Below are 13,017 nucleotides of genomic sequence, written 5' to 3' on the forward strand. Positions count from 1 at the left end.
AACTTCACAGGCAGGATAAATATGTCTCACAGGTTGGTTTTCGAATAAAACTAGAAACTGTGTTTATATAACGTATTCACTCAATGGTCACTCAAAAGTAACATTGTCAGACTATGACAGAACACCATGACAAATAAGAACTATTCTTATATATGTTTGTTTGAGTGTCAGCTGTGGCTCAGTTGGTAGCAATATTGCCCCTGAGTTCCACTCCAGAGCTTGAATACAAAATTCAAGGCTGATACTCAAGTACAGTACTGAGGGAGTGCAGCTCTGTTGGAGGTGCAGTCTTTCAAATGAGACATTAAACTGAAGCCTCATGTTAAAATGGATATAAAAGATCCCCTGGCATTTTTTTGATGAAGAGCAAGGCTGTTATTCTTGATGGCCTTGCCAATATTTGTCCCTTAATTAGCATTATCTAGTTATTAGGTATCAAGATTATTTAGTTATTATCACATTGCTATGAGTGTGCAAATTGGTGGCTGTGTTTTCTGCATTGCAATAGTGACTATAATTCAAAAGTACTTCATTGGCTGTAAAGTACTTGGTGACTTTCTGTGGTCATGAAAAGTGCCATATAAGTACAAGTCTTTTTTGTTGTTTACGACAGATGTATCGTTAGTTTCCTTGGAAGTGGCCGACAAACCAAATTACTTCCTTCGGACCAGATTTGATGGAGCCCTGCACCTTGATAAATGGGAATACAACAAAACTTTTCAAAAAGAAGCAACATTTATATTCCACAAAGATGCATGGATTTTAGGATATGATGCCTTTGAGTCTTACATAAGGCCAGGATTCTTTGTTCGTCAAATGGGTTCCTCGCTCCACCTGATGCAATACAATCATTCAGAGGGTTTCAGACATGCTACTCTCTTCCAGCTTGCTTGTAAGTAATATTCTTGGTCAAAATGTGACCAGATTAATTGTTTATGAACACATTTTTAAAAATGTACCATTTTAAAGTAAGAACCAATTTGTAATTTAGTAAAATGCATTTTGACATGAAACTTCTTTTGGACAAAAGTCTATATTCTGATTGGCATTCTCTTTTGGGTAACCTTAATTATTTACATCACTGTGGTTTAATCTGGTCCTATAGAAAGTGAATCTAGGGAATTTATAATGGAAAATAAGGAGATAGCAGATGAATGGGTATTTTGTATTGGTCTTCACTATAAAGGATACAAGTAACATCCCAGAAATAGCTGTCAATCAGGAATTAGAAGGGAGGGAGGAACTCAAGAAAATTACAATCACCAGAGAAGTGGTACTGGGCAAATTGTTGGAGCTGTGGGCTGACAAATCCTTGGATCTTAAAAGAAGCGGTGAGTGAGATAGTTGATGCATTGGTTCTAATTTTCCAAAATTCCCTAAATTCGGAGAAGGTTTCATTAGATTGGAAAATAGCGAATGTAACTCCTTTATTCAAAAAGGGAGGGAGAGAGAAAGCAGGAAACTACAGGCCAGTTAGCCTAAAACCTGTCATAAGGAAAATGTTAGAAGCTACTATTAAAGACATTATAGGAGGGCACCTGGAAAATGTCAAGGCAATCAGGCAGAGTTAACATGGTTTTGTGAAAGGGAAATCATGTTTATCCAATTTATTGGAGCTCTTTGAAGAAGTAACATATGCTGTGGGTAAAGAGGAATTGGTGGATGTACTGTGTTTAGATTTCAAGAAGGCATTTGAAAAGATGCCACATCAAAGCTTATTGTGGAAAGTAAAAGTTTATGGTGTGGGGGTAATATATTGGCATGGATAAAAATTTGGCTAGCTAACAGGCAATAGAGAGTAGGCAAAAATGGGTCATTTTCTGAGGCACGGATCAGTGCTGGTGCCTCAACTTTTTACAATTTATATGAATGATTTGGATGAAGGGACTGAAGGTATGGTTGCTAAATTTGCTGAAGACACAAAGATAGGTAGGAAAGGAAGTTGTGAAGAGGACGTAAGAAGGCTACAAAGGGACATAGATAGGTTAAGTGTGTGGGCAAAGATCTGACAAATGGAGTATAATGTGGGAAAATGTGAAATTGTCCATTTTGGCAGGAAGAACAAAAAAGAATCATTATTAGCTAAATGGTGAAAGATTACAGAGCTCTGAGATGAAGAGGGATTATGATGTACTAGTGCATGAATTGAAAAAAGTTAGTATGCAGGTTAGGAAAGCTGTAGGGGACTCCCAGCCCACCCCAGGTGAAACCCCAGACTTAGCTTCATCCGGGCTCCCTTGACATCTCTTCCTTGGAGATTGTCACAGTCCCAGCAGTGGCCACTGCTACTGGTGGTGGGATGGCAGTAGTGCTGTGCCTGGTGCCTAATTGCCCCACCAACCTCCACTGTAATTTCATCAGTGCCGGTGGAGGCCAGTGACAAGTGTCCAGCCCATTAGGTGAAACCTGGCAGACTGGTGACTGGGCAAGATCATGGGATGTCTCCTCCTCGGGCCCACTATTCCATTTAGAGTCCCCCACAGTCCCCCCGCGCCCCTCCCCCCAACCCCAGGTGGGCCAAGAGAGCTGCCAGCCATTTCATTGGATAGACTGTGTGGTGAACCCGCCAAGCAGTGCTTGACTTGCTCCCAACTTTTACACTGGGGGAGCAGGGAACCCACCCTCGGTATAACACTCTATAGTTTCTCTGACACAGCTTTGACAATGAAGATACATAGTTCCATTGGAGGTTTGAAGAGATATTGAAGGACTAAATGTGAAAACTAAAATTGTTATACATGATCGCTGTTGGTTAAAGTAACAAAAAAAATGAAGAAACCGTATTTTAAAGAATTGAACAAAATAAATTAAGCCATTAATGATCAAAGAAAAATATGATGTAATTTAACCAATACACTGTTAAATGATTGATAGTATGAACAGTGAATGGTTGCAATTCAAGGAAAGTGCTTAATGGTATCTTGGTATCCTAAGTAAATAAGAGAGAGAATTGAGCTCCTTGTGGTACCCTAGGGTTAATGCAACAAGATTCAGAGGGATTTTGACCAAACTATTTAGCCATAGAGCATTATCATGGTTTTGCTAGGAGGATATATGAGAGTAAGTTAAACTACAGGCAAGGAGCAAGGTTGCAGAGTAAATATGTGTACTGTCCACATTTTCTTGATGGTGCGAGGCCTGGGCTTTATTTATGAGTTGACGGCGAGCTATGAGGACCAACAACGACCTCACTACAGTTTGCTGATTCCAGCAAAGTGGGAAAAATGTCCAGCTTTCATGTTCAGATAGTCCACAATTAGAGCTTGGTGAAGGGGGGAAGACAATCTCCGATGGTTGCGGAGTGGGATAGCGAAATTTCTTGGATGGGACTCAATGCCCAGAGTTGTTAAGATACTTCACATAATAAATTTTTGGATGTAGAGACTTTTTAAGTAAACAAACTTGGCAACGCTACCAAAACAACAAGACAAATGCCCAATTGATTATTTTTTCGATATTACTGGTTAAGGGAGAAATGTTGGCCAATAAACTCCTGTTTGAATAGTGTCATGAAAAATTTAATGACAACTGCCAAAATGGGCAAACTTAGAGAATTTGTTTAGGATTTTTCTTGAATAACAACCTAAGTTACGTGTTCAAAGCTTGGCGTGGGACACAAATCCACAACTTGATTATGATTGTAGGAAATAGATACCTTTTAAATATTTTTGAAATTTAGATAAGTTCAGTATAACAGATACATGACTAAAGAAACTTTTGTCATCAAGTTAAATCACCTAAAGCGAGGGTTGCCTTCACAAGGACAGATTCCTCCTGTTGTAGTTGACTCAGTGAGCAAAACATTCATTTGATGTGTTAATGATCGCATTATGGACTTCACTGTGTTTTTAATGCATAATAATAGCAAGCTGACACAGCTGTGGTCGGCACGCTCCAACTTAGAAAATTGACAGATTTTGTCAATGTTAAGTGCCTGTTGTCCACTAACAAATGTCTTCAATCACAGATTTGTTAAGAATTTAATAGGTGGTCTGACATGGGTCTTGCCCAATGCTGTTATGTTTAAAAAAGAACATTTATACTAGAAACCAGCTTGCCTTCAAGCAATACCTCTTTTTTTTTAAATGAGAGAAAAGGCATGTTACCATCCTCATAGATAACCTATTAAGGAGTGCCATTGCCTTATCTTCTAGAGTGTAGGGATCTTGCTCTCAAAGCAGTTTATGCTAAAAATCCAATCTATGCCAATGGAAAACTAAAACAATTTACCTCAGCAAGTGGGATCAGATCAAATGATCAAGAGGCATTTCATTAATCACCACATCCAAGGATTCAAGTTTCAACATTTTTATAAGCAAAGCTCTGTTGCACTTGATTCATTCCCCAGCACACTTTCTTAGGGACAGCCTGGACCTAGCATGCTGATGCAGGGTAATTACACATTCTAAAAATATAGCACCATTTGTTTAAGTTAATGGAAAGTTATACCAGCTACAGAGTGCAGAGGCAAAGAGAGATTAAGTTTCATGCTGACTATTGTAAATGCCTGACATATTAGATCAGAGATCATATCCAACTGGGGAATGAAGATTCTAAGGGTAATGGAAGGATGAGTGAAAAGAACAGAATAATAGAAAGGTTTTTAAAAGGCAAAAACTCTTCTTTATTCCCTATTGTATATTGAATAACAGTTTTCAACTATGGAATAGTTATTTATTTTTCACTTTCAATCTCATGCTTTCCCTCTCTGTCCCTGGAATGAATCCTTATTACAATCTTACACAGCTCCATCACTGCCCCTTCATGACTGAAAGAGTGGAATCGGGGTGGGGGAGTGGGAAGTGGGGGATGAGAAAAAGTCGTTACACAGCTGGCTATGTCAGTTTTTCATAACATATTCACTATCTAAGATGGTATATACCAGCACTGCAAAGTCCTACACCTAGTGGCTAGAATGAGTATTAACAAAAACTACTCTTAAAAATTTATAGATAAGAAGAAAATTCATGAATGATGAAAATAGATAACTGGTCAATACCTGAAAAAAAAAGTTAACGGGTGGTTTTTCTGGCCCCTCCCACTGGTGGGATCTCCTGGTCCAGCCGAAGTCAATGAGGATTTGAATGGCTCGCTGCATCTGCCGCGCGGAAACCTGCCATGGTGGGGCCGGAAAAGCCCAACCAACGCTTTGAATGGGATCCATAATAAAATTGGGAAGGGAAACAAAATGTGAAAGGTGGAGCAACAGATTGAGACGTGGTTATCCCACACAAAACATTAGCCTATCCTTCACACATTAACTGACTTGTACATATTTCCTACATCAGAAAATGACCTGATGCCTGGGGTGCCTGCCTTCCTCCTCTCCCCACCCACACAGGTAGTGCTGAGCACTATCTGCCGCGTATTATGCTGGGCGGGCCTTAATTGGGCTGCCCGCATAAAATGGCGGCATGGAGCCGATTGCAGGCGGCGATCGGCTCCGTGACTGCCCCCGACCACTGCCACCCGACCCGCCTGCCATAGGAAAAATCCTGGCCATAGGATACAAAAGCAAGGAAGTTATGATGAACCCCTATAAAACACTGGTTTGGCCTCACCTGTATTATTGTCAATTCTGTGCACTGAAGTGTAGGAAGAATGTGAAGGCATTAGAGAGAGTACAAAAAAGATTTACACGAATGGTTCCAGGGATGAAGGACTTCAGTAATGTGGATAGATTGGAGAAGCTGGGGTTGTTCTCCTTGGAGAAGAGAAGATTGAAAAGAGATTGATAGAGGTGTTCAAATTCATGAGGGGTCTAGACAGAGTAGATAGAAAGACGTTGTTCTCATTAGCAATAGGGTCAAGAATCAGAGGACACAGATTTAAGATGATTGGAAAAAGAACCGAAGACAGCATGAGGAAAGACTTTTTTAATGCACTGAATTGTTATGATATAGAATGAGTTGCCTGAGAGTGTGGTTGAGGCAGATTCAATTGTGGTTTTCAAAAGTGATTTAAATAAGCGCCTGAAGAGGAAAAACTTTGCAGGGCTACAGAAAAAGGGCAGGGGAGTGGGACTGGCTGACTTGCTTTTGCAGAGAGCTAGAATGGACATGATGGGCAAATGGCCTCCTTCTGTGCTGTGACCATTTTGTGATTCGATAATAAATATCCTAGCAAGCACAGTGATTTCTTCTCATGCCATAATGCCATGACCCTCTTCTAACCTGTACAATTAAATTCAATATCAAAAATTAGAAGAGAGTTCTTACTCACTTATAATTTTACTTTTAGCCAAATCTTCAACAGTTCTGAGACATAATTTGTTTCTTGTGTTCATCTGAAATCTGTTGCAGATTAGATCACTTCCCTTTATCTTGTAGTCTGTTGGTCTTTACTCAAGTACATGCCCATCTTCTGCTTTCTTAACGTCACCCTTGCTAATGCATTTTCTCTATACTTTGCACACCATTGTTCATGTACACATCCATCCTGCAAACATTATGGGGCTTTGAACACAGTCAGGAAGTTGGGCACAAATGTGCTTGAAATAATGCTGTTTTTCCAAAGTGAAGTTACGGCTCAAATTCATGGCCACTTATGTGCATAATCACAACTATCAAATCTTCCATGAATCAGGGCAATTAATCAGCACAATAGAACATCTTTTTTTTCTTTGCATTGAAAAACATCCATCAATGTATTTATGAGTGATGCCTGATGCAGTTTTCTTAATACAGCTGAAATTGAGTTTTTAACACACATTATAAGCTTTTTAAATAGCACCTAGTTCCTCTACCTGTGAGTAACATTATTTTAAATCTTTAAAAATGACTTTAAAAAGAACTACTCTGAAACATTTATTGGTTACATTTGTGTACACTGGTGCATTTCTTAGCAAATTAAATATTATTAATACGTAATATATTCTAAAACATATCTATTAGTAACTGTGTGCCTAGAAAGAGCTCACTTTGAAGACGCTTCTTGAATTGGTGTAGTTGGGCAGAAATACACCATGCTCCTTATTTCTATCTAGGATCGTGACCAGTTTTGTAGGTGGGCTGACTTCCAGGACAATATTTTTAAACCAACAATAAAGATTGTGGAAACTCAAAGAAAGCTTGATGTAAATTGCATTTAAAATTCTTTTGTGCGGGTGTGGCCAATTTTAGCCAATTGATAAAGCCAGGGCGTATTAATGGAAACTCTAGACCTATATGTTTTTGTTCAGCCACAAGCCATTAATACTCCAGACTGGTTTACATATAGCCATCTTATACACACGGCATCTGATCAATTGTGTGTCATTAGTCCACAGCTTGTGCGTCTTTGTTCTAGTGTTAAACATTGGAAGCTTCCTCATAACTTCATAAAAATGCCACCATGGTATTCTCAGTTAGTGTTGTGGATACTAGAATTAATTTAATAATTCCCCTTTTCTCGCTATACAAATAGAAATTTAATCTGCCCTAAGTATGGTTTTAAAAATGTAAATTAATTATTTTATAATAAAATTGAACAGAAGGCCTTTGGCATCAAGAGCCACCTGGAAAACAAATGTGTCTCTGTAGAGACCAATAACATTTAAAAAGAAATTTGAACTTCCTGAAAGGATTACATGACAAGATTTCACATTTTAAGATATTTACTATAATAAAAGACTAAAAGTACTAATGACTAAACACTATCTTTATAGTCATCTTATGCTTTATACCATAGAATGGAATACCTACCTCCTTTTAGCTTCACAGGTATACATAGGCATTCAATTCTCCCAGAATCAGTCCAAAGTGATTATTAGCTTCTGACAGTTTACTTCTGTTCTTTTCCTTTCTCAGCCTGGTGATTTTTAATCCCAGAACTGTCCTTCACAATGAGAGCGTTACTGGAGATTCTCTCTCTAGTGCAAACTAGGCACATCTTCCAGCTAGGTTTCAACTGAAAATGAACGTGGTCTTTTAGTCTGAGCTTGAACCTGAAATTCAGCGTGTTGAACCATAGAGACTTTCAGCCCCTAACTGCTCTCTCTCCCCCAGACCCTGGAAGACTAACCTGTCTCTGAGTTTTCGGGGATATCTTAGAAATCCTTCCTCTCGCGAAGCCCATTTCCATGGCACTGTGAAACACATGAACCTTGTATCCAGGTAGAGATTCTGATTAGCTATCCTTGAGAGTCCAACTCTCATCTTGGAACTATATGACCAATTTAAAGCACAACTCTTTACAACACAATATTTTCAACACTCTACTGGAACTTTGGAGACTCTCAGGCTGTTGCCATTGTCCCCAAGCATAAACAAGCACCTTGTACCTTCTTCCCAGTAAAACAATCTAGACAACCTTTAATCTCTAACAAGCAAATCACCCAGGCTTGCTGTCAGGCAGACTTCAGAACATGGCACATGGCCCCCTTCATTTTACCTTAAAGATACAATCCCAAAACATAACCTTATAAACCTCATAATTGTAACGCATGTAACACATGACCATTTGATAATGAACAACCCTAGTTATAAAATTAACTTATTGCTGCTCTCCAGGCATTTAGGATTTTACCAGCTCTCTGGAGGCAAACTAGGAGGAAGGAGGCCTCATAAAATGGCAGTGGAAAGCATTGGTAAGGCAGTCCGATGTCTTCCCGTAGCCATGGGATTTTCTCAGTTACGTGACCACCCAATAACTGCAATAAAACACATACATTTCATTCAGCGTTTTCAAAAAGGTACACTGTTACCTCATGGTCTGTAGTAGATTTTCTAAGGTACTAGCATAGACAATTGCTATTTGAATCTCCTAAAATCTAGTAGTGGTTAAGGTGTAGAGTTTACGCTGCATGCACAATTGGCTCCTGTAATGCAAATTGCGCCACAAATTGTGCTAGATTTTGCTAAATGCAAGATCTGCCATCAACTAACACAATAGGGCCACATTTTGGAACATAATTTTTAAATAAGTTTACTTTAAAAATATAGTTAAATGTGGTAACTTAGTGAAATTTAATCAATGGAGCTAAAAATGGGTACATCCCAAATGTATAGCCAAAAGCATTTTAATCAGTGTCTAGTCCACTACCTGTAAGTTACCCAATTTTGAACAACTGGAAACAACTTTCAAAAACTATACAGAACAACTTGCTAGTTACATTGATATAAAGTAGTTTCTTAATAAATTAATACAAAAACTGCAAGTGTGTCTATTCGTATCATTGAAGCTAAAAATGGCTTAACTTTCAGAGAGTCCTTGAGGGCCTTCAAATGATCACAATTAGTCCAAACTCGCAATGGTGATTAATTCATTCTGGGGCCGTGGCCAGTTTTGTGGGTGGGGATGGCTTATAGTGCAATGTTTTAAACTAGCAAAGATTGTGGAAACTCTAATTCCACTGAATTTCTCAAACTCTTATGCTGATTTCACAGATTTTCAGTGAAATGTGCCAAAACGCCCAGCACAACTAAGCAGAAACTCCAGGCCAGATAGTTCAAATGTAAGGACTGAATGAATTCTTGGCAAAGATTTATCAAATGATCTGTTTATTTCATCTCACTTTCTCTTTTAATGGTGTATAAACTTAATTGTCAACCAACATGCCATTAACATGTTTGCATCTTAATATATTAACTCAATGTAATGTAACGGTTGTATGGCTCTGCAGACACCAGATGGCACTATATGTGTTCCAATTATTTAAGTGCTCATGTTTCCTCTTTGTCATGAACTGTAATGTAATTAACATTAAGATTGTTTCAAATTTGTTGCCCCTTAAATAATTGCATAGTCTCTTTTGTCTCTCTGGGAGAGTTTAGCATTATCTCTTTGAACAATTGGGCTGGATATGACAGACCTCCCATTGGGAGGAAAGCAGGTGGGTGGACCTGTAAAATAGGGCAGCATGTTGGTGGTGTACCTGCTGCCAGCCTGACCTCATCCACCCTCACTGCAATTTTACGAGTGGTGGAGGAGGCATCAAGTGGTCTCCTACTAATGCCCACTTAATGGCCTCTTCCTACTGTTGCTCATATTTAACGGGCGGTGGGAGAGATCTGCACCCAACATGCAGTTCAGCAGGTTTATCCCTACAAACTGCTGGCCAGTGAAGAAGGAGGGGGGGTGGAGGGGCCTGTCTCCATTCCAGATCCCCAGTGCCAATTGGAGCCCCCCCCCCACCGCCCCCCAATAGTTTTCCCTCCTACCTCTACACTCTCCCCCTTCCCTACCCTTCATTCCCCCCAAACCCCCATTGCCCTGTTGCCGGAGCCTGCCTGAGACCCTTGGAGGTCCAGGTCCATTGCTGACCGCCTCCTCCTTTGTCTAGCTAAGGTTCTGGCATTGGCTACCAATCCTAGCGGTGCTGCCTGTACTGCAAGTTGCCAGCCTCCGATTGGCCAGCAGATGTAGGAAATAGGGCAGAAGCCAGGCCTCATAACAATTAAAAACCCTCATTGTCAAAAAATTAAAGTGGGCCAAGCCAGCCAAGTGGAGGCAGGCTCTCCCCTGACACTAATGCTGGGGTGTGGTATGCCTTTCCTCAGTGTATATTCCAGCCCATCATCTCTTTGGGTTTTTCTCCTTTATGCTTCAGTTTACCTGTAGACTTAAAAACTTAATATTTTCTCAAATAATTTATTGTTGCAAAAAAGGAGGCAATTACTTTCAAGAGGATACTGATGCAGAGTAGAATGACAAAAAATATCCAAGTAATATGGTTATTTTGTGAAGAGAGACTCGGATGGACTTATTCAAGACTCAGTTGAGAGGAGATTTGAGTTGGATATTCAAAATGAATCATTTAAAAATGTAAGCAGGAGTCTTAAATTGAACTGCATGTGCACAACTAAATTACATGAAAGCAGAATTAAGAAGCCTAGAGATAACAGGAATGCCCCTGCTCACCAATATTTGTTACACAGAAGAGACCCCTGTGGTAAGCGATCAATGTTGAGATGGTTAAATCTCTTATTAAGAAAGCTGAATAGGGACTGAAATCCATATGGATGTTACATGCAAGTTGAAAGGTGCAAATCATGGACTTCAAATCCTGGCCTGTCAAAGGCCACTGACAGTGGCCCAGATTTACAATTTTGTGGCAGTGGGAGTTTGGAAAGTCCTATTTTCAGTACTGCTCCCTATTAACAGATAAATATTATACCACCAGTGCTAGAACAGTATTGGGTGCGAAATTTTACAAAAAAAAATTGAAAACTTCAAGAAAAGTTAATCTAAACATGCAAAACACAACCAGCAGGCAGCTGGGCTAACTGGGAGGGACAGTAGGGAGTTCAAAGCTGAATGTCTGTTTAGGGTATGAAAGATATATAAATAATCTTGTAAGATATTGTTAAATAAACAAATAAATTTAATAAATCTATGAATTAAATTTGTTGATCTAGTATATATGAAAGAATAGAGTGAGCCTTTGGCTTAGCGGTAGCATTTCCACCCAGGTCAGTAGTGGAAGGCATCGAGCACCGCTCTAGATACTGGACATCTGGGCAGAGCAACCAGTGAGTCAGTGGTAGTATTCCCACCTGAATCAAAAGGGTTTTGTTCAAGCCGCATACCAGTTGTTTTAAGCATGTGGAAACGAGACTACCAGTCCTCAAGTATAGGATTCAATGAGTGTGGAAAGCCACATCTGTTACAAAGAGTAGGTGAGACTTCTTAGCCACTGTTGCAGCTCACCCAGGAGGAGGTATTCCAAAGCAGGAAAATCATGAGAAAAACAGCAGGAAACTACCTCAGTTACTCTTCACATGGCTGAAGAACCTCATGTGAGACTTGGGTTAGGGCCTGTCCTACGACAGATTGGGCAGATATGAAAGAACATGTGAAAGAGCATGACCGGACAACATTCAGACTTGGGCTGATAAGTGGCAAGGAGCATTCATGCCACAAGTGCCAGGCAGTAGCCATCTCCAGCAAGAGAGAATCTAATCACCTCCCCTTGATATTCAATGGCATTACCATTGCTGAATCCCCATTATCAACATCCTGGGGGGCTTACCACTGACCAGAACCTGAATTGGACTAGCCACACGAATACTGTGGCTACAAGAGCAGGTCAGAGGGTGGGAATTCTGTGGCGAGTAACTCGCCTTCTGACTCCTCAAAACCTGTCCACACCTAGGCACAAGTCTGGAGGGTGATGGAATACTCTTCACTTGCCTGGATGAATGCAGCTCCAACAACACTGAAGAATCTGGACACAATCCAGGACAAAGCAGCAGACTGGATTGGCACCCCATCCACCACCTTAAACATTCACTCCATTCACCATCAATGCACAATGGCAGAAGTGTATACCATCTACAAGTTGCAATGCAGCAATTCACCAAGGCTCCTTCACAAGCATCTTCCAAACCCCCAGTCTGTACCACCTAGAAGGACAAAGGCATGGGAACACTTACACCTGCAAGTTTCTCTCCAAGCTACCCACACCCTGTGGAAAAAATAAAAAAAAGTCACCTTTTCCTCATAAATATTTAACTGCAAACTTAAGTTAATGTATTGTCAGTAAAAACCACTTCCAGTTCTCTGGTGAGAATATATGTGTTGATTCTTTTGCTTCAGCATTTATTACTATACATAATTTATTTTAGTACAGTTGGTGTCAGTATTTTTTCCATCTTGTTGTAGTTATACTAAAAAAATAATTTAGTCTGGTAGAAAGGTTAGTGAGGCACTTTAATAGATCCAGAAAATAGAGTGAAATTATTGTTAACACTTCCCATCTAATGAAATTAGCTAATTTAACAGTGCTAGTGAAAAACTCCATCTTTCAAACATGCTGCAGATTGAGATGGGTAATCTTCCAACTTTCAATGTGTGACAAAAGAAGTTCAGAGGTGGCTGGTCCCATCTTCAAAGACTGGCTGAAAACTATCCCTATGTCAAATGTAAGACCAATACTATTTTATTCAGTGGCTTTGCGCTTTTCTTGAGTGCACCATTACTTTCAGAAAGTAACACAGGAGTCTGGCCAAAATAAACGTGCAAAGTAGTAACAGTTGTTCATACTTAGGCAAGGTATGCACATCTAGTAAGCAGCAAATTGAGACAATGTCACACACA

At 39.8% G+C, this 13,017-nt stretch overlaps 1 protein-coding gene across 1 annotated transcript in view; it reads left to right on the top strand.

Annotated features, from left to right (window-relative positions):
- The window catches only part of otog (otogelin), a 346,092-nt gene that overhangs the window by 210,953 nt on the left and 122,122 nt on the right, over window positions 1-13,017 (top strand). The window contains exon 30 of the mRNA XM_041196645.1: window positions 614-892. Within this exon, the coding sequence (XP_041052579.1) occupies window positions 614-892 (279 nt within the window). The remainder of the gene's footprint in view (window positions 1-613; window positions 893-13,017) is intronic.

Source organism: Carcharodon carcharias, chromosome 10, assembly GCF_017639515.1.
Source record: "Carcharodon carcharias isolate sCarCar2 chromosome 10, sCarCar2.pri, whole genome shotgun sequence".
NCBI classification, from domain to species: domain Eukaryota; kingdom Metazoa; phylum Chordata; class Chondrichthyes; order Lamniformes; family Lamnidae; genus Carcharodon; species Carcharodon carcharias.